The sequence below is a fragment of the Callorhinus ursinus genome, unplaced genomic scaffold (assembly GCF_003265705.2).
Source record: "Callorhinus ursinus isolate GAN/ISIS: 27379988/994484 unplaced genomic scaffold, GSC_fseal_2.0 scaffold11, whole genome shotgun sequence".
Lineage (NCBI taxonomy): Eukaryota > Metazoa > Chordata > Mammalia > Carnivora > Otariidae > Callorhinus > Callorhinus ursinus.
This window is the reverse complement of record NW_027397073.1, coordinates 10,513,907-10,537,443: the sequence shown is the minus strand read 5'-3', so window position 1 is coordinate 10,537,443 and position 23,537 is coordinate 10,513,907. Positions and strand designations below refer to the sequence as shown.

Genomic DNA, 23,537 nt, shown 5'->3' with positions numbered 1-23,537 from the left:
AGTCTCAGGCACATACTGATTTAAAATTCCTACTTCAGAGAGCAGTGTAATTTTTCTTGGCTTCAAATTTTAAAATACAGAACAGGATCTGGAGGCGGATTTAGTGACTGGACATCCATCCATACTTGTTAATCATGAAAGGGGCTGGGAGGGAAGGGTGTCCTTAAAGAATGCGGGAGTTCTAAGCATATTAAATACTTTATTAGATCTAAATTTGCAAATGTTCTATAGCAAGTCCCTTTGCTTGGAATAAGATCAAATCAACCGATTATACATGATTACTGAATGCTCTGTTCAAAGAAGATGGCTAAAACTGTCAAGGACAGACCAAATAAAAATTAACACCACCACAAGTTCCTAACTTTGGGAATGATAGAAAATACCTTTGGAAATGAGACTGTTTACAGGAAGAAATGAAATTGTCTTGCTCACAAGTGCAAGCTGACACATTCTAATAGCCTTTCTGCTGTGCACAATAAGCATCAGCTTATCTTTCCAAGAACAATAAAATTTCCTGTACTGCTGCCTGACATAAGAATTATTTTTACATATCTCCATATCGCTGACTCTCTTGTAAGTTAATCTCATCTCACATGAATTTTTCACCAGCTTCACTCTGATGTTGATAAAGGAGATGGTTCCATCAAATACATCTTGTCAGGCGAAGGGGCAAGTTCCATTTTCATTATTGATGAGAACACTGGGGATATTCATGCTACCAAGAGGCTGGATCGGGAGGAGCAGGCCTACTACACGCTCCGAGCCCAGGCCCTGGACAGGCTCACCAACAAGCCTGTGGAGCCTGAGTCCGAGTTTGTCATCAAGATTCAGGATATCAATGACAACGAACCCAAATTCTTGGATGGCCCATACACGGCGGGAGTCCCCGAAATGTCTCCTGTGGGTAAGTAAAGAACATGCTGCTTTGGCAGTGTCTGATTTCAGGGGGTCTGTATTTAAAAGGAGATCATCATAAGTAGTGAAAAAAGATCACCTTAATGTCGGTAAGGCAATTTCCTAGTGAGGGTGAAGGGGAAGTTTGAGATGCCTTAAGATCCAGTGTCCAAATCTAATTATTCCAATCGTTATTTTATATCAATGGAAAATTAGGAAAATTTTCCTCTTCCACAGGGATCTCAGTGTCTTTAGTACATTACTCATGTCTTACATTTCTTTTTCAGTGTAATATTTAATTAAAACAAATTGATTAAAACTACCCCTAAGAAGTTAAAAAAGAAAATCCTTGCAGACATTGGCCTGTGGTAATCTTTTCTTTCTCCTGATTAGTATTAATGATTCACTCTTCTAAGAATCCTTCTGGGGCCAAGGTATCAGGCAGCCCATCTAATGTTTAGATCAGCGGGTCTGTTTGCTTGTAGAGTAGGCTTGAACCCACAAATGTCCCTCCATATGCCACCACTAATCTTTTTGTAATTTCTCCAGAAACTTAGATGCATGAAAATTTATATTGGATTGATAATAATGGCAAAGTGATACTCAGTTTGAGATATATAAAAGAATCATGAAGGCTGTTATTATTAAGAGGGCTTTTCACATTGCCCCATTACTGGAAAAATAGAAAGTAAAGTACTTCCAGTATATACTTTATTTCTATCAAATAATGAAAACTCAGTTTTAAACAATTGATTCACATACCTTTGGAAGAATTTTCAGCCGGCATGCAATTTTAGATGATCTTACAAAACAATAAAAGAAATATGGGGCTTAAATAGACCAGTTGATTTATATATTTATTTCCTGTCACTTTTAGTCCTGAAGTAAGACAGTTATTTAAAGTAATAATTGAATTTGCATTTTAACAGGCGGACATTTTACCCAACATGATTTGTTTTATATTAAATAAAGGTCACTTCATTCATTCCAGCATTCAGCCCGCAGATTGACTATATTAGGAAGTGGAATTGCAAAGATGTGTATTCTGTGTGCCGTTTTGGGGAGCCACAGTTTGGTGACCCTAAATTTCTAGCAGACGGGAGAGTGAAAATTATTTAGGGCACCCTTGCTCTGGCCACTAAAGAAATAGAAGCAGAAAATGAACCGGAAGATTTGATGCTTGTGGTCCAGATAAATTCAGAACCACAGAGGCAGCATCACACTGTAGTTAGCTTCTAAGTGAGCATTTCTTTGACCAAACAGGCTTATTCACACTTTCTCAATACTGCCCACATCTTCAGTGCTGTTTGTTGTTGCTTAACAACAAGAACAACAACTAGGGGGACAGCAGCCACAAGATTTGCAGGTTTTAGAGAAAAGAGAAGGCCCTCCCCAAAGTAGTAATGTTTAGAAAAACAGGAACTTTTGAGGTGTGTTTGAGCAATTCAGCTCAACTCCATCATTTTCATGTGGGTGTGTTGGGCATTCTGCATTGGCTTGCTATGGTTTCCCTTTGCTACACACAATGTAGCCATGCAAATTGGATTAATGTGAATTTTGTTCTTTTAGAGGCTAAATAATGACACTGTAGTTTTGGTTTCAATTGTACTGCTCTGATATTAAATGGCATGATTATTATGCAAGTTATATTAGTTATTTGATCGATTCCAACAGGTTCAGAACTTTTTAGAAATGATTTTCAAGTGCCTTCAGGATTTAATTGGCATTAATTGAGAATCAATTTTGGAATAATATCGAATTTTGAATACTAAGATCAACGGATAACTACATTAAATATGTTATGTGGATCTATAGTGAGTTGGAATTTATCAAAGGGTTTAATTCTAGCCAAATAGTTATAATGGCCACTAAATAGTATGGCTTATACAACAAAAACATTCAGTGTTTAATATTCAGGGCTGTGTTTTTCATTGGATACTAACCTCAAGACTGAAAACACACTAATAAACCCTTAGGATAGTTCATTCATTTCCAGAAGAGCATAGATAAGCATGGACAATTTAAAGTTTTTTAAAAATATGTGTGTTATGTGTGTGTGTGTGTACGTATATGTATATATAAAGCAAATTTCTTAGTGAACACTTTAGAAAAAATTATATACAACCAAATTTTCTAAAGTAGTTTTGATTATTTTGTTTAAGGCACTTGCCTTTTCAAATGAAGTAGGAAATCAGTACTTAAGCATGTCACCAGAGTAAATATTTCTGTAAAGATGGTGCATTGTGGAGAAAATAGAGAATATCAATGCCGTTAATTTTAGTATTTTAAAATAATCAAAATTTAATTTTTAAAAATATTTTTTAACATGCATCATTTGCTGTTTGGTCCTACCAGGCTTCTGCAGGGCACAATCAACTAACTCTGTCAAATACAAAAAAAAAAAAAAAAAGAAAAAATCAGAATTTAAAAAACAGTGCTCTAGCTTCATAACATGCACCCACTTTTAAAGAAAATGGGATTGGTAAGGAAAATCATAGTGTTGAAAAGACAATAGATTTGTAACAAGATGGACATTAATGATTCTAAGATTAGAGGACTTAGGGAAATCTCTTTAGAAATATATTGATGAGGGGGTGCCTGGGTGGCTCAGTGGTTAAGCATCTACCTTTGGCTCAGGTCATGATCCCAGGGTCCTGGGATCGAGTCCCACATCGGGCTCCCTGCTCAGCGGGAAGCCTGCTTCTCCCTCTCCCACTCCCTCTGCTTGTGTTCCCTCTCTCGCTGTGTCTCTCTCTGTCAAATAAATAAATAAAATCCTTAAAAAATATATTGATGAGATATTTGATTAAAAATGTTTTCAATAAATTATTAGAAACAAATTAAAACCTTAGAAGAATACAAAAAGAAAAAGACTTTTCCATTCCCATCAATAAGACATAAATGATAAAATAGCATGTACTTAAATATATAAACAAAGTAAATGTGAGTAACATTTTTAAGATTCTGCTTCAAATGGAAATAAGAAGAACACATCACAGTAAATGCTTTCCATGTGGAATAAGTGAATACATAATAAATGCAGAAGCCATAGGACATTCTATCACATGAAATATAGAAAAACAACTAATAATGCAATTTTTAAAGTTGCCATACTTGGTTCTCCTTTGGGGGTGGTGGTGTAAATTTTCATTGTATGCTTTTATTTTTAAATCAATTCATAGAAACAAATGAAAACTAAAACTATTCCTGGAAACATGCCCCTAATATTCAGTTAAGTGGATCCATCAAATATTCTTTATTCAGTTAATGAAGTTTCATTTTCTGTCTGGCTCTGCTCAGCTATAATAGTGAGATCCCCTCAGTGACTTGGGTGTCAAGATGCTGTTACTTGTCGCACTGCCTTTCTGGACAGTAATTGAGGCTTATAGAGATTGCTCTTGATAAAAACTTGTTACCTGACCCTGATGGATGAGATGCCTAAAATTTGAGTCCCTTCCAATTCTGAGTATCCTCCCAATGTGCATCATCAATCTTATTTTTTTTTTTTTGCTAACACATTTTTGTATTCCTTAAATCTTTCTGAGGGCTTAATTAGCATTTATCTTCATTTTGGGTTTGTCTTTTACAAAAAATATGTCAATTTTTCACATGCCTTGAAACATGAAAAAAGAAAATAATTAAAAACAAATGTAGCATGTTCAGCATTTTGTGAATCATTCTGTTTTGTGGCATTTGGAAGTTTTAAATGCATTGGTTTTTTGGATTGGCATGTAGGGACCTCAGTGGTACAAGTGACAGCAACAGATGCTGATGATCCTACGTATGGCAACAGCGCCCGAGTGGTCTACAGTATTCTGCAAGGACAGCCTTACTTCTCAGTGGAACCAAAGACAGGTAAACATTGAAATGTGACTCTTCTTGTAATGTCATCATTTATATCTTTTGGCACAGAGTTAATATTAGTTATTTTTATTCGATATAGTTGGCACTGAAAACAGACAGTACATTGCTATTGTGCTTCTCTCAATATGTGAACTGGGGTAGTAAACAGCATATAATTTATAGAGGCATTAGCATCCTCCAAGACTATTTTATTACAGTTAGCAGAATTTCTACCAAAATTAAAGTATTATGTGTTAAAAAAAGGTGTTCAGTTGCTATGCCCTGACTATATAAGAAAACAATTTACATTGTTTTCTTTTTGTCTTGCTTTCTTTAACTAATTCATGTAGGAATCACACACAGTTAAGTTTAAATCTCGAGCAAAAACCTCCCTGCCATGCAGTAGGATAGGTAGTAGGTTCAGCTTATCCTTTCAGAGTCTGGTTTACTCCGGAGAATTAGTTTAAATGTAACAATTAGGATGATGATCTGCTAAATCAAAAACTAAATTAAGTGATTTTTTTTTAATTTTCGAAGGAAAAAAACATATTTTTTATGAGTTATCTGACTGCCTGGATAGAATATGTGATTGGTTGGCTAGATGTTCTGTTTTGCTTTTAAGCTGAAATAGTTTACATTAAGTAGGACTCTAATTTGGAGCACTGTTGTCCTGGTTATAAAATGACATTTTATCTAGTCTGCTTTTCTGGCTCTGGGTGGAGGGAGGAGGGGTGAGTGTGGAGATGGGTGGTTTGTGTCACTGGTCTTCTTCACCATGAAATGAAAAATTTCTCCATATTGTAACAATTTTGTCTTTATCATGAAGAAAATTATTCTTCAAACAGCCAACTTTATGACTATTGGATAGTACCGTGACCCTAAATGATTATTTTAATGGTACTTAGACTGTTTTCCATATAAATGGTAATATTAATTCATTTTCAAATCACTGTGGAGGATAAATATTTTAAGTGTCTTTTGAAAATGATAGTTGTAATGTGCATGAATGGAAAAATAAATTCAATCCTACTTCACCGTTAGAGTTTTTACAGAGATTGCTTTGCATATTTTATACCAATATAGTGGTAGAGTCTGGAAGCCACCTGGAAAGTCTAACAGAAAATAAACAGTTCTGATTAAGCAAGTATTGAAGGAGAAGTAAACAAAAGTATTTGATTTATGATATGAATCCTATGAATGTAGAACGTATGCTTGTGGTTGATTTAATGATAGATCTGAGAAGCCTAAATTCAAACACCCACCCATTCCCTTATAAATTTACTCTTTATAGCCTACAAAGACATTGACAAGTTTCTGACAATTTGCTCACAAATTATACACTCCTGCATTATATAACCTGTCCAGAAATAGCATACACTAATCCCTAGGGTTAAATGTTTTGCTGGTACTAATGATTGGCTTGTGATTTTAGCTTTGTGGTAAGATGATCGTTTGTTTTTTTTGTTTTTTTTCTTAAGTTCCTTTGGAGGGAAGGTCTCTGATTGAGCAAGTGGACAATAGTCTATGTCATGGGATCACATTATTAGTATTTCAAATTAATTCTAATTTCAGAATCTCAAGGATTGTGTATTGTAGGAGATGAAGAAGTTAGTTTAATTTTGTTTGGTTTAGAGTTTTTCATACTGTAATTATGGTAATCATTAGGACTTCTCTTTCTAGAGTCATTAGTGCAGAGATATCCTGGGAATTTTTGTCGTCTATTAATTTATAATATGGATAGTGTATTGTTTGCAAAAAAATACCTATTTTTTCATAAAAATTAGTTTTCTTTTTTTTAATTTTTTATTGTTATGTTAATCACCATACATTACATTTAAAAAAAATCATCTGTGGCTGTTAGGAAATTAAAGAATCATCTAAAAATTTATTCCCAGACTAAAAACCAGAGAGTTGTTGAGCAATAGTGATGATGAATTTGTTTCATATGCACAGTACTTTGTGACCACGGATTATAAATAAATGGAAAGTTCTGGGTTATTGGGTCAGATGATACATCTATAGAAAAATTATTATTCAGGAAACTTAAAATCTGAGCTAATCTCTTTCCTAAAGAGCTATAAGAAATATTCTTCTCATCATAAGTTGCTTAAAATGGCTGATATTGAAATTAAATAATGTTGTCGTCTTCCATGAAAATCTCACAGAACTGTAGGGATCTGGCTAGACAAAACTGGCCTTTACTACCTCAGAGATGTAGCATTAGCAATTTGCTGTACATGTATTTCTCCATAATATATAGCAAAGTGCAAATCAAATCCAGTGAATGAGAACTCTTTCCCAAATGTAGACAGTTTTACTTAAAAGTGAAGAGCTCGCAAAAGTCATGGGACTGGAAATATATTATTTTTGAATGTCCTTATTTAAATTCATTTCTCTCCCAATTATTCCATTCTTGTCAAAAATATGTTTAATATTTGAGGTATTTGGAAATTACCTTTGCCATCTGGTTACTTTGCAAACTTTGTGATGATTTTTACTTTGGAAAAGTGCTATTTATAGGATCACTTGTAAAGAAACAATTAGAAGTGTAAAAAATAAGTGAGTAACTTTGACTACCAGACTTCTTTCTTAATAATGTTGTATTTCCTTACAAAAATAATGTCACCAACCATGAGAGAACAAGGCTGCCGTGTTTTCCTTGCTGATTAGTTGAAATATTAAGGCCTCTCTCCATTATTATAAAGATGCAAGGATGTAAGCGCACTTGTACCTATTGATATTGGGAGGAAAAATAAGAAAGACATAGAAGTTAAATAAAAAAAAAAGAAACTGAATGAATAGGAAATGATTCTAAACATAGTTCATTAATATTTTGTCATCTAATGCTACACTTAGTGATCAAATATTAAAGAAAGCCAATCCTCAATTTATTAAAAAAGGAGTTACAAATAAATAAAGGATGATTAACACCTGAAACAAAAGAAAGGAAAAAGAGAGTTGTGAGTCCCAGAACTCTTCAGCAAAGACTATTTATGCTCAGTAGCATTATTACTGAGATCAGCACTCATTATATTATAGAGTTAAGAGAAGTATTGAAGAACAAACATGAAATATACATGGAATCATTATGACACTAAGAAGAATATGTGTTAGACACTGATCCACCAAACAGAATTAGTATGTGACTCTTTCTAATGATTTTTATGTTTCTTTGATATTTCACATACTAACTATAAGCAGTGTGTAGGTGGCCAAAAGAATTCAGGGAACGGTATTAAAGAGGGCATGTTCTGCATGGAGCACTGGGTGTTAACATGCAAATAATGAATCATGGATCACTACATCAAAAACTAATGATGTATGGTGATTAACATAACATAATAAAAAAATAAAATAAAAAAGAATCCAGGGAAGGAGTTACTTAAACTGACCCTGTATTTTCTGTGCTGTGTAGCAACACTGCCCGATAAGAAAAAGTGGTCAACCTTTAAAAACAAAACAAAACTGTCCTAACTCAAAGAAGCGTAATTTAAACACTTAAAATACTAATGTGTTGTTGATGTGTGTAAAGTGTGTGGGTGTGTTTGTGTTTGATAGCTAGTACTCAGACTAAACAAAAATATAGTTACTTAAGACAGGATGAGTGTTGTTTAGCTTGGAATCTTGTGAACCAATAACAAATTGCTTAATTTTTTCCTATGCTATTGAAAAGCTTTTCTCATCTGTTTCCCACCACTAGAACAGTTACTAAACTGTAGAATACTATGAAGTATAGGGAAGGCCTCGTATGCTTTCCCCTAGGCTTATGTTTGGTGCTGAAATATAACCTACACTATAAATAAAATATAACACATATTATATATAACATAGCACACCATTATTACATGTGTACATCAAATAATCAGCCCTTAAACAATTGGCAGCTTTTAAAAAATTATAACTTAGAAGGATATAACATTTTTATGCTAAACATGAGGAAAGAAAGAAACTTCATCCCAAATTAAACAATTATTTGCAATTATTTTATTCCCGAAGAACCATCCTCTATCAAGCAACCCGGTTTTGCTGTTTTGCTACTGAAAAGTCCTTAATACCAGAGTTTTTCTTCTGCAGGTCTGAGTCAGTGAGGATTTAAATCCTGACTTCCCCATAAAAAGTAGAATCTGTTTAATAAAATAGATTAGACATCTTTCAAGCTATGGTCCTAGGTGGAGAGGTAAGACATAGTCTTTGTTGGAAAAGATGAAATTGCAAGAAATAATTAAGTAGGATTCTGAACTCTTTATATTTAATTAGTAAAGATGACCTCATATTGCTAGTTTCCAGGCCTGTATAGATCAATATTAAATACATTTTTATTTGATATCACCTCTATGTACATATACTACATATATTAGGTATATATATCATTTAACATAAAACTAAATTTCATCCCATAATTAAATATTATTGCCTAATATACTTAGGCAGTAATTAAATAGTTATAAAATAATTAATTTACTATACCAGTGATTATTCTGTCAAGTTTTCCCATCAAGCAAAATGAAACTCTGAAATCAATTTCTCATACATCTGAAGCCTTAAGGTGATCAATATTCAATGCAATTGATTAGAAACAAACAACAACAAAACACATGAATGTTTTCAGTGTTGCTGATTTATATTGACATAGTCATTCTCATCTTTAGTACTTTATCTCAGATCATTCGATAAAATATAAGATCGTCCTGCATCATAACCACAATCACAACCATAGCCATAGTTTGAAATGGTGTTTTTCTTATTAAACATAAATCACTCTCATTTTTTTCTTTTTAGACTATTTCAGCCATTTGCTCAAAGAGAGGTAATAGGAACCATAACTGAAAGGTTATACTGATTTCACATTACCTGGGAATTACGTGGTTAGAGAGGGTGAAAGAGAAGAAAAGGAGAGTTTCATTGTCATGTACCTGCACAGGTTTCTGCCCATTACTTTGGATGAGGAGTTCGCGTTCATGTTATTTATTTATAAGTTGGTATTTCCAAACCATATTTTTATAAAACTGAAAGATAATCCTCTCTATCCAATATTGAGAAGTCCTGCTTTTCCATGTTACAGCACTCTCTGTGCTTTGTAATATTGTATATAACTATTATGTCCCTTTGGTCTTTAATAGGCAGTAAGATTATTTAAAATAAAACAAAAGGCAACAACTCAGGAATGACTTGCTAACTATATTAGTGTTCTTCACTAGTATAAATGCAATGATTCATGATGTGTTTTACTGGGATTTGAAATTTTACAGGAGTCATCAAGACCGCCCTTCCAAACATGGATAGAGAGGCTAAAGACCAGTATTTGCTTGTTATTCAGGCAAAGGATATGGTTGGTCAAAATGGAGGACTCTCAGGAACTACATCAGTCACCGTGACCCTAACTGATGTCAACGATAACCCACCTCGCTTTCCTCGAAGTAAGCTATTTTGTTAAATGCTGCAAGTGCCCTAACTTTCCTTGCCAGTCTATAAAAATGTCTTTTAAAAGGAATTTTTCCAAATACTTCTCAAGCAAGTGATTATCTTACTACATTCTCCCACAATTTTGTTTTATCAGGGGCATGGTTTTAATTCAGAAATGTGGAATAATAAGGGTATTGAAAATGAAAAGAGGCAATCATCTTTGTATTACTTCTGTCTTCAATATAGTATGGTTTTTGGGGCGCCTAGGTGGCTCAGTTGGTTAAGCGACTGCCTTCGGCCCAGGTCATGATCCTTGAGTCCCGGGATCGAGTCCCACATCGGGCTCCCTGTTCGGCAGGGAGTCTGCTTCTCCCTCTGACCCTCTTCCCTCTCGTGCTCTCTATCTCTCATTCCCTCTCTCAAATAAATAAATAAAAAATCTTTTAAAAATATATATATAGTATGGTTTTTCTTTGGTTCACATTTTTAATACCAGACAGTTATTAAGTTTATTTATATATTCATCTTTTCATTCTAGGATATTCTTTGTACACATTCTGTACGTTACAAGGTTGTTGCCAGTTGTAACATTCAGATACATTTCATGCATTCTATACACCTAAAGTATTGATTCATTTTTAAAGATAAAAATAGAAGAGCACTAAACTTTTTCATTTTTTACTCCACACTTTTTTTTTTTTTACCACTTCATGCACATTAAACATTCCTTTAGCAGTTCTACTGTCTCTTTCTTGTGCAAACATTCAGTGTTTCTAAAGAAGTCAATTCAAAGAACCAGAAAACCACATGCCCTCAATTTAGTTCCTATGACCAAAGTGGCTTTTGACTTAGCCAAGAAAAAGGGTGGGGGTGAATTCTAGGTAGAAATGTCTTGATTATAGAAAAGCATTTCATCTGTCTTTTAGTTTTTCTTTTTTCTTTTGTAAGTGTATGTGGTGTTTCTTTACAACTCTCAGGAAAATAAGGAAATTGTATAGACTATGATGTCTCTAAAATGTTTGTTTGATAGACATGAGTAATGAAGCTCCCTTACAAAAACAGATCTTAGAAGCGAACAATGTCAAAGAAGCTTTCTCTGTGAACATGAAAGTCACTGTGTTTTCCTGCAAATCTGTCTTTGGATGTTTCATTTTTATTTTACTTATTTTAATATGTAATATTATTATATGATATTGTTATACTACACACATTTTAATACTCCCTAACAAAATAAAGTGAAATTACCCTAAGTTTAGCATTCACAAAAAATGAATTCATCCTTACTGTGCCCTTGATAGCTTATAATGGGAGAGGAGAGGAAGGTTGTAGAATAAGCAAAACAATAATGTAATTATATTGGGCTCATAATAAAATTAACTATTTTTAGCCTAGAGTGGTAAGAATTGATACTTAGAACTTGCGTTATTTCAGTTGTCATGATTTGATAAGATACAGTACAGGTTTTCTCGCATATACTAGATACTCTCCTCCTTATTAAAGTGAGGGAAGCCAAGGGTATGTCATTAGGTTTTTCATTTTTGCTGGGATTCTCTCTACCATATGTAGTTAATGCATAGTTAATATTCTATCCTTAAAATTTCTGGATTTTACTAAGGATGCTTCTGGATCTGTAAAAGCAGTCACTCAAAAGTCATTAGCATATCTTGTCATTATTTTTTTTTTAATCAGTGACTGTTCACAAAATGTAGAAAATTGCTAACAATAGTAATTCTGAGCTGAAAATGGGGTCCCTTCAGTTCCTTCGAAGAGAATCTTTTCTCTTCATAAGAAACTGAAAATACACCACATTTAACAACCTGAAGGGAATGGAATAGGTAGAGGAAACAGGAAAAAACAGATGATTAAAGAAAAATGGTTCTGAGGAGTTTTCTAGTTTTGAAGGGGTGATTCATGGTCATCTGCTTTCCAAACTGTGTTTTTTTTGTTTTTTTTTTTTTGGTTTTTTTCTTGACTTGCAGGATGGTGAAGAGGAATTTTTACAAAAGAAAGTTAAAAAGCTTCTCTTTCTATTTTACTTTTCTTTCCTTCTGTTCAAATATCGCCTCTGCTTTTGTGCCTTTGTGTTCCAAATCATACAACCCACAGAGATAACTCTCATTCCTGATAAATTTATGAGCTAAAACAAGGCTAATGTGGTCTTTCATCAACATCCTTGTCCAGTTGTCTGAAACTTTCTTAGTAAAAGACACTGTTATGTACATCCTAACAATAAGTAATCAGAATTATTTAGGCTTGTGTTTGCCCATTTGAAACCTAAGCTATACTGTTTTTATTTTTTAATATTTATATTAATTATATTTTAATTATTTAGATTCAATGGTTATATATTGATCTTATGTGTAATTATTTTAAATTTGTCTCATTATTAAAAATTGCTTATTTCTCACCACTAGAAATACAGGAATGGAGACTCTTATCATTGCCTTCCTCAGGCTGTTTCTGCTGTCACGTATTAATTATTTTAGATTATCACCAAGAAATTTCTTAAGTCTATATGAAACTTGTCATTTATCTCACATTGCCTTACCATCTTTTTTAGTAAAATATAAAAACAAATGAAGCAAAGATGATGCAAAGCAACCAAATAGTTAAGTATTTATTGGTTGGCTTCTGTGTAGTTTGTTCACTTCTTGATGGGAATTTCACAGGGTCTTACCAGTATAACGTCCCAGAGTCATTGCCAGTGGCCTCCGTGGTGGCCAGGATCAAAGCAGCTGATGCAGATATAGGAGCTAATGCTGAAATGGAATACAAAATTGTGGATGGTGACGGATTGGGAATTTTCAAGATTTCTGTTGACAAAGACACACAGGAAGGAATCATTACTATACAGAAGGTAACATTTCCTTTATTTTCATTTTCTGTGAAGGTAACACCACCACGCATACTGAGAAGCCATGTTTGCTTTGATGGAAGAATGTATTAGACAAAGTAAATGACCATGCGGAACTGTTATTATTTTAACTTTAGGAAGAAAAGCTCTGCGTTTATTTTTAGGTGTCAGAATCATAAAGAATCCTCAATGACATTTGTAAACATGCCCCAACGAGTCTCTTCTGAGCAATCCCACAGCCCTTATCTGCTGTGTTATGACTGACAGTAAGGCACACTGGTAAATGTACGGTTTTAAATGACCTATGTGGAGAGAGGAGTATGTTTCTTTGTTGACTATTCCAGGCATGAAACCCCTAAAATCAACTAAAAGTCTTTATTAGCAAACTAGACAGACAGTCCATATATGTGAAAACAGTGCGAAGTTAGAAATAGAAACCAAAATGTTGAAGACTTGCTACATTATCAATTATTCCTTTTTACAGTTTATACTAATTGAAGTGTTTGAAGAATTCATACAGAGCATGAAAAGTTGTGAAGCTTATTCTAATCCCCTAAATATAAGTGCAAAGGAGATAGAAAATCCCTATAATCCGAACTAAAGACTCTGTCATGGTATATTTAAATTAGCTCCCAACACTGATTAGATATGGGGGAAAATGAGCTATTTATTCCTTCTGCTTTGTATAGACATGCTCTTAGACAAATGTTAAGTTAAAAAAAAATATTGTAGAGTATAGTCTTACTTTCTCAACTATTTGAAATACTAAAAATTAAAATATGTGAAAATCCCCACCCCCTAAATAATGGAATCTTATGCCAGTCTGGCAATCCAGGTGTATAACTCTGTAATTAACACTCCTCAATAATTAACACATGTCAATAAAGAAAGTTATATTTTAGCTGTTACAGGAAAACATATGTTTGATTTCAGGCCAATGGGCAAAACATTTCTGCAATTATTTCCAGTGGACAGCTGCTATTTTAGCTCAGCTGGTGACAATCTGTGTAAAAAAGTTTTAATAACTAGGATAGGCCAACTGTTGGCAAAATGTTTTGTTTTGTTGTCTAAAATAAAAGGAATGCAATGAGGTACAATGCTGCTCAAAGATTTCAAAGATTCATCTGAAATCAATCTGTTCATATTCTAGAATTTTAAATATATATTGAAATTATTTTTATTGAACACATACATTTCACATATTATAGAGAGCATAAAGCATTGAAGAAACATATACACAAATATATATATTTCATCTATTTAGTTCAGTAATAAAACTTATCTTCAATTTCTTAATATTATTTTTTAAAGTTTTAGGGAATTGTTAATTCTGGTCACAGTCAAATCGCACACTTTTTTTTTTTAAGTTTAAAGCTTTGAAGTCATTTCTAGCTTCTCGTTCCTCCTTGATCCATTATAACTCTTGGCTATATGGTTTTTCTATTCTCTTTAGCATTATCCTAAGGTTGGTTATCATTGCTCACTCCAAAACTATTTTAGTAGCTCCTGAGTTTACAACCTATTTCTAGCTTCTCAAATCCATTCTTTCTTTAAATTGCTGTTCAAAATTCAAAAAGACTTTATTAGTCCAACTAGATTGAAAGCAATCTACCTTATACTAAGGGAATAAGAGAGAGGGATACAACAAATTGAAATGAAACAGTAAAATAATCATTAACGAGGTTATATGCTTAGAAATTCCAAAAAAAATTTACTGAAGGATTGTTAGAATTAATAAGAGTTTTCAATAATGATAGCTACAAAAGTTAAGTTAAAAATCAGTAGCTTCGCTGTAGCTCATAAGAACTGTTGTTACAAACTTTCATCTTCAAGGCAAGTGGCTTCGACTCATGAAAAATAGAATATCCATACTTGGCCCACTACCCCTAAAACCCTCCATCTTTTTTTTTCTTTTTATAATTATGTTATGTTAATCACCATACACTACATCATTAGTTCTTTTTTTTTTTTAAAGATTTTATTTATTTATTTGAGAGAGAGAGAATGAGAGCCAGAGAGCACAAGAGGGAAGAGGGTCAGAGGGAGAAGCAGACTCCCCACTGAGCAGGGAGCCCGAAGCGGGACTCGATCCCTGGACTCCAGGATCATAACCTGAGCCGAAGGCAGTTGCTTAACCAACTGAGCCACCCAGGCGCCCTACATCATTAGTTCTTGATGTAGTGTTCCATGATTCATTGTTTGTGTATAACGCCCAGTGCTCCACGCAGAACGTGCCCTCTTTAATACCCATCACCAGGCTAACCCATCCTCCCAGGCCCCTCCCCTCTAGAACCCTCAGTTTGTTTCTCAGAGTCCATCGTCTCTCATGAAAATCCTCCTCTTAAAGCAGTGTAGTCCACTAGCCTCATAAGGGCACTCTTTAACCCCAAATCCAAGTGTTTTTCCATCATGAAGCCAACAGGATCCTGAGTTCTATTTCAGAAGAGTGTTTTTGCTTAACATTTAAAAAAATAATTAGTCTCTCTAGAGTGTTTTTTGTTGTTGTTGTTGTTTTCGGAATGAAGAAGGTCTATCCTTAAGATTTTCTGATTCCCTCTGTCAGAACTAAAAATTGCATATGGTCCTCAAGGACAGGATTTTGATTTTCAGTTTTATTTATCACAATTTCAGTGAAATGAGGCTCTGTATTTCATTCCAGGTAAAATGCTTCCAGAGGCTCCTCACAGTGAGTGGAGTCAGCAAAAACATGTATGAGTCCCATAAATTTGGCATTCTTTCTGTACTAGGGAATAGTGGAATCATCTATGAAATCCATTCTGGATTTCTGATCTGAGTCACAAGGACATTCTTACTAGAACTAAGAAATTCTGAAGGAAAACAAAGGAAGCATTTTTCCATTGTTCTTAGAATATTTGAAGATTTTCATTTAGATATACAGTAGAATGCTATGGGCAGTCCCAAAAAATGACCCATATTTTGATGGGTTTTCTAGTCTCTCCTAACTATAGGAAAACATTTACAACCAGGCACTGCTAGGATGTTGACATAATGCATTCTGATAATTGTGAATGTCTCTAAATATTATTTCACATGTGGATAACAGAGTTCCACTCTTTATTTATATTGCCATTTCTCTTGGAAATAGGGTATTTTGTACCTGTGGACCATGCTTGATAATCATGTGAACTTATTTTCTCTCTACTCTATAGTATAATAAAACTTCAGCTCATTTCTTTGTCATAAACAATGCACTGTCATGGTTATAATGAGATTTATTCCAGTTTGAGCAAACTGTTGTTATATTTTGAAACATTTACATATGTTATATTTTACATAGAGTGAACTTCAGAGCAGAGAGAGAACAAGAAACCAGTCTTTTGCAAATATGTTAGAAAAAGAAAAATAAGTACAGAATTGTGAAAGATAACCTTTACTTATGATATTTTTGTTCCAATGTCTTATATAAAAAATGTTTATAAATATGACCAAATAGGCGGAATCCCCAAGGCTAAAGGTTTTTATAGGTATTATCACAGAATTATAAACATGATTATATAGTTTAAATACTGTTTCAAATTATGATGACAATACAGTGTTTCACAGTTAAAGCTCCTGCTTTGGCCATTTATGAATGATTTAATAACTTCTACAACCAATTACACAGGGCTTCCAGATTCACAAAGTGTAAACCTAAGTATTATCCTATGTGAGTGAAAACTGTCTTTCTTTCCACGTAGAATTTTTTCTGCTTACATTTTTGCATCATAATTTACAATGCGGGAACTTTAGTTTCCTATTTTTCCTTTGAGATATGACAATCTTTCCTCTAATGTACTTCAGTTTTCAATATAAGACCTCAGTAGGGATTAAATATGGGATTTTGCTTTTATAAAATACATTACTATAGAGTTACAGTACAGTAAAAAATGAGCATTTTCAAGATGCATTTCCTGTGAAGGATAAGTACACATTCATCTCTGGCATATGGATGGTGTTTGGAGGCTCACATTGTCACTGTCAAACAGCGTATTTAAGCTTTTCCTGGCCGATTCTATGCTATCTTCATAATCTCCTTATATTCATACCTTTAAAAATTCTGAATGAAGCCAAAGCCATCAAATAATAGAGCATCATTGTAGAAGTATTTATAAGGTGGCCCACATCCCTTCACTGTGAGGGAGAAAGAGAATATACAGTTTCCCTTCAGCCTTTCGCTCTGCCACGAGGATTTCTAAGCTCTGGGGTTTACTATCTTGTTATTGAAATGTGTCCTTTGTCTACTACTTGCAATAATGAGGAGCTAATTCCCAGAGTCAAGTATGTATTTAAGCATTTCACAAAATGCTGCTGATGTGTGGTGGAGGTATGTCAAACCAAAAACATTTCCAATTTATTTTTCTTATTATTACATTTTTCTTTCAAAAGATTTAATTCAATTAATCCTGGTGCTGTAGAGGCACATTTCTCAAAATGGAACAAAGATATTTCCCTCATTGGACTGGGAAAAGGCATGCATTTTGGATTATTTTAATTTTAAAGGCTGACTGTGATAAGATTAATACAGTAACTCGAATTTAGTTAACTTCTGAATTTCAGACTGTATTTTCCAATTTATTCAACCCATTGTTCCTGTGTATATGTAAGTAGATCCTTATATCATTTTAATCATTATGCTCATGTATGCATATATATCGGCTATCTGCTTATTAAGGTATAAATTTAGCAGTGTTTGAATCCAAGATGAGAGATTCATTTAGGGGCTTAAAAAGGAAATAAGAAATTGACACTCTTTGGAGGAAGTTGATAGTAACATAAATGTCAACACAGGACAGTTTTGATCAAAGAGGCAAAGGTCATGTTCGCTTATGAGTATTTTCTGTTTGCTTTGATGTTGACAGTTATCAGAGCAGTATTCTCGGAATATGTGTATGTCAAAGACATTTTCCAATTAGTCCATCACCTTTTTTTTTTTTTTTTTTGCTTAGTACAAGTCACAGATAATGTACATTTTTTTCCTTACTTCTGTCTTTTTTTCCATTGTGTGTTGTTTCCTAAATTAGTTTCAATGGGTAGGCTTCCAAGAAAGACATATTTAAGAAAGAGATAAGATTTAGTGATTATATAAGAAAGTTGGAGAGAGAATTTAAGGACAAAACTGAATGTTTCTAGTATGAGTAACTGGATGAATAATTGTGTCATTCCTTTAGAATGGGATTGTGCAGATGATTAATATGGTTTGGAATACATGTGAGGTGCCTGTGATATCTGGGTAACAACATCTAGGATGTCATGAATAAGGATTAGCAGCTCCAGGCAGAGGTCTCGAGTATAAACTTGGTCCTGGGACGCATACTCATATGCATGATAATTAAAATTAAAGGGACACGAGAATATCACTAACGCATATATATAAAGTAAGGGAAAGGGGTGCCTGGCTGGCTCAGTTGGTAGGCATGCAATTCTTGATCTCATGGTCATGAGTTCAAGCCCCACACTGGGCACAGAGATTACTTAAAAAACATAATAGAGGGGAAGAATGTTTGAGACATTACTTGGTGAAACTAAAAATTTAAGTTAGCAGGGCAGGGAAAGATTCAGAGAAGGGAAATTGTTTTATCCTTTTAGGACTGAGGTTTTTTAAGAGAATTTATAAATAACTGATCAACAAAACAAACTTAAAATTTAAATATATTCAGATAAATGAAAGACGAGGAATTGCATATATTATCAGCAGAGGGGGGAACTGATGGCTCCTGGAATCTATTTTAGATAATGAAGACAGGGTATAAACCAATAAGGAAATGATTAGAAGAGTCAAGGGCCTGGAATTCAAAGAAATTCACATGTCTAGATATGACCTCTCTCGCTATTTCATCTGGTCATTTCAAGGCTATTTTGGTTCATTTTCACTGGATGTGCTCTCATCACATATCAAAACCCGAAGCCACTGACTTTTATTCTATTTCTTCCCACAGCTGTGTCAACTATTCATTGCTACTTAACAAATCACCCCCACAATCAACCACTTTAAACAACACTATTTCTTTACATCATGACTTTGTGGGTGAGCAATTTGCTGGGGGTTCAGCCAGCTGATTTTTCTGCTGGCCTTAGGTAGGCTCACACATGGTCATCTTGGCTCTGCCTCTAGGGAGGTGGCTGTCCATCTGCTGAACCAAGGGGGGGGGGGCTAGAAATGTGTCTCATAGCATCCAGTTGCTAACTTGGGTTTGTTCCAAGAATGGCAAGAACAGAAGCTACAGGATCTCTTGAAGCCAATATCCATCTCTGCTGCCACATTACATTCATCAGAGCAAGAGAGGCCAGGCCAGATTTGAGAAGTGAGTGAAAAAAAACACATGAAAAGAGAGGAGCTGTACAATACTGGATGCTGGGAAAGTAGGAAAAAAAAAGATTTTGAGTCCCAGCTGTGCTCCGAAGAAACTAAAAAGTCTTCAGTTTACACATATATGAAATGGCAAAAGTAAGAACAGAATCTCAGGTCAGCTGACTTATGCTATAGTCTTCTCTCCTGTTTTAGCGTTACTCACAAAATAATGGTGCGGATCAAAATAAATTAATGTTTGCTGCTGTTTGATAAAGGCTCCCAAGGAAAATAAAAGCTAAACTGCCTTTGGGTCATAATCTGGATTCAGCCTGCCAGAAAATGTGTGAGACCCTTCCATAGAAAGTCACTGGGTCTAGTCAGTGGTGCATACTGGGAAATAGGGACCTCTGCCTGAGCTGTTGTGTGAACCACGTTTTAGATGCTGGGCAGGAATATAGTCATTTCCAAGGTTTGTTTTCTATTTTCTGCTAATGAAATAAAAAAAAAAAAGCCTACTGAATTCACAGTAGGAGATTGTGGCACACAGAAGAGTGTACCCTCTTTCCCCCATCCCAAATATACCCATGTCCTAATCTCTGGGATCTGTGAGTAGTTCAACTTACATGACAAAAGGAATTTTGCAGATGTGATTAAGTTAAGGGGGTTGAGATGGGGAGATTATCATGGATTATCTCATTGAGCCCAGTGTAATCACAAGGTCCTTATATGAGGGATGCAGGAAGATTCAGTCCGAAGAGCAGAGATGCGGTAACAGAACCAGAGGAGGATGGAAGAAGGGGTTGTGAGCCAAAAATACATGTGGCTCCTAGAAGCTGGAATGATTCTTCCCTGAAGCCTTAAGAAGGAACACAGTCCTGTCAACACCTTGATTTAGACCTCTGAACTACAGAACGGTAAAACAATAAATTGATGTTTTTTTAAGCAACTACATTTGTGGTGTTTTGCTACTGCAGCAGTAGGAAATTAACACAGAAGTCATAGTCGGACATTTCTGTGAGTGGAATAGCTAATCCTGACAACAGAACATAAAAGAGAAAGCCAGACATTAATTAATTAGGTGTGGATAAGAATCTGGGTAATTCCCGATTTAGGCATTCTGTGCTCAAGTTGAAATAATATGTGATGGTAGTGGACATTTTGGTGATAACAGCCCTCAATTTCTCTCTCATCACTGCAGCATGGACTGCTGATTTCCTACATCAGTTTTATATGGTTTATCCTGCCTTCTTCCTTTGTGATCATCCTGAGATTCACTACTACTTTTTTTGTTGTTGTTGTTTTAGATTGTCGGATTCATACTTCCAATTCATTCTGATCTTTTTTCTTAGTCTGTGGGAACAAAGACACTGGGGCCACCCTGTGGGATTATGAGCAAGGAACTCAGTCTGTGCTTGGCTTAGTTTCCAGATTTGTCAGAAAGATCCGTTAAGAGCTATATTATCTTACAGTATTATCTTGTGAGAACCAATGAGTGTGAGCAGTTAATAAATTAATATTGTAAAACTTGTAGAATGCAATGGGAAGGACTATATAAATGTGCATTGTTAATGGGGAATACTTTTAGGAGTTTATGGTTCTACCTCTTAGATAAGTTCAACTAAAATCTGAAACATATATGCATTTAGTTGATGGTCTTCGATTTTTTTAAGTTAGAAAATGGAGATGTGTTATATCTGCTTAATTGCTTTTTTCTAGTATCTAGGTTAAGAGATGTCAATTTAAGTACTCATGGAAGCCAGAGGACACTTGTGTGGCTAGATAATGGAAATAATTATTCCTGGCATTTGTATCCTGACTTTATTCTTAATATGTTGACATAATATTTCAGACTTAAACATTTCTGCATTTATTCATATCTTCGTTAGGGTCCTAATTTACCTATAGAGTACCAGATACTTTCTGTGTAGTGATAATAGTCTATTTGCAAAATATGAATATTTGTATCAAGTCCCTGATAGAGAGCTGCATTAAAGTATAATTTTTTGAAAAGTTAAAATAATGACTCTCATAGAAATATAAACTGGACATGGAGGTACCCAGTAATCTTTTTTTGCTTGTTCCAAATTTGCTTATATTTAATTTGCTTTTTTAGATGATTTGTTTGTCCCTAGTTTTTTTTTTTTTTTTAATGCATCAACATGGTGCATCCAAATATAGAATCTTATATATATTACAGTTTGGAACATATCTTTCCCTTCTCTTATCCTCTATAAAAATAGCTTATTGCCCAAATCTGGATATAGGTTTCATGATTCACAAAAGTTTTCGAGACAAATAAAAGCTTCAGGAGAAAAAAAAAAAAAAAAGCTTCAGGAGATGCTAAAATCACTTGCAACTGTCAACAAAAATTGCACTGGACAGATTTAAGCAGGATAAGACAGACTTCAAAGATATTGCAATAGGAGAAGGAGGCCAGAATTCAGTCTAAACTCAAGTCAGGTGAGACAGAGGGCTGGCGAGTTAAGAGCTAGAGTGTGTATGGATAGGGGGGATTATAGGGCATCTGTATGTGCTAATCGGCTTTACCTACAGGAAAAGTAAATTTTCTTGTATCTTCATGACAGGAGGTAGTTTTACAACTTGGAGCAAGGCTCAGGCGGAAGGTTGGCTCCTCCCCTCGCAGCAGCTAGCAAATAGAGGCTCCATCTTCCTTGATGATGACATTTCAAAGAAATGACTCCCTGTTTTTTGTTGTTGTTTTTTTAATTTTATTATGTTAATCACCATACATTACATCATTAATTTTTGATGTAGTGTTCCATGATTCATTGTTTGCGTATAACACCCAGTGCTCCACGCAGTAAGTGCCCTCTTTTTCCTGAGGAAGACATTCCTGGGCTGTAAAAATGTCAAGAAACTTTTAAAAAAATTTCCATCTCACAGGGGCAGAGAATGGACTTACACTACCCGTTTTCTAAACTAACTGCTCTAAGAAAGGGGCGGTCAGGGGCCAAGAGCAGGAAGAAGCCTGTCTAAATTCAGGCAAGGTGGGAAAACATTAAGACTTTCTCCGGCACAGCCCAGGGAAGGGAAAAAACAAAGGCAGTAGAGTAGTTGTACATAATAAAGGTATTTTTTGCTTTTTTGAAAATGACTTCTGGGAGTCACTTTAGAACTCTTATTGTATTTGTACAAAATTATTCTTGCAGAGAGACTTTTTTCAAGGTTATAGATCACTTTTAAGGATCTGGACAGTAGATTTATTTAGAGTAAAATAATTATAAAGGGGAAATTGTGATGGAGGGTTATTTTTCCATAGGTATGGCCTCATTTAAGCCCATTTACTTAGGGGAAAAAAGATTTATATTGGTTTGATCAACCGGGGGAAGATATTGAAAGCAACAGAATATGCTTTGATCCAAAAGACAGCTGGAATCTCTAGAAAAAGAAGTGTTTTTAAAAATGACAAACAGTCTTAGTGCTTTTATACAAAATCAACATTTAACATAGACACTAAATATATAGACAGGCACATGTGTGTATGTGCGCGCTCTCTCTCTCTCTCTCTCTCTCATCAGCCCTGTGGGTCCATGCCACGTTTAGAAGAGCAGAATGAACAATTTCCAAAGGAAGAGTTTAACTTGGATCAATTCCTAAACATCAACACCAGCATCGCCCAAAAGTGCAAGATCTAAAAGGAGGCCATTGAGCGTAATGAGAGCACATTTGGCTGTAGACCAGAAGCCCAGCTATATGGAGAAAGAAAAATGCAGTGCAGTGATTTTATTAAGTGGATTCAAGATTATGTTTTAACTTAGGTTTTACTTTTGAAAAGGCTAAAAATGGCAGGGGAACTATTCAGACCCCACTATTAATGATAGTTTTTTTTTGTTTTTTGCTTTTTTTAATTCAATCCATCATATTATAAACTGACTTTACTGAAGACTTAGGCCTAAGTGTCACGGGCGAAACATAGAGGAGGAAGGCATGATTTTAACTTTCATTTGATTTGCTTATAATCTAGCAGGAAGTAATGGCACTAAGAATAATATAATAGTAACAAAGTGAATATTTATACAGCAGTTACTCAGTGTCAGTTGATGTTCTAAGTGTTTTAAATTTAGGAATACTGTACAGCAAACCCATACGGTTGGTGAGGTGGGCGTGTGCCTCAATGTGATAATGCCATATAATAAGAGACCCTAGTTACTCTTGGAGCCTGCTTTCTATAGCAGGAAGGAAATGGGTGGTGGGTGGACACGGCCTTGACTTTACATAGTGTGTCTTCCCCCT

At 34.6% G+C, this 23,537-nt stretch overlaps 1 protein-coding gene across 1 annotated transcript in view; it reads left to right on the top strand.

Annotated features, from left to right (window-relative positions):
- Positions 1–23,537, top strand: part of CDH7 (cadherin 7) — a 132,160-nt gene that overhangs the window by 53,264 nt on the left and 55,359 nt on the right. Inside the window, exons 3-6 of the mRNA XM_025886673.2 lie at positions 610–904; positions 4,630–4,749; positions 9,987–10,154; positions 12,810–12,997. Coding sequence (XP_025742458.1) covers positions 610–904; positions 4,630–4,749; positions 9,987–10,154; positions 12,810–12,997 — 771 coding nt within the window. The remainder of the gene's footprint in view (positions 1–609; positions 905–4,629; positions 4,750–9,986; positions 10,155–12,809; positions 12,998–23,537) is intronic.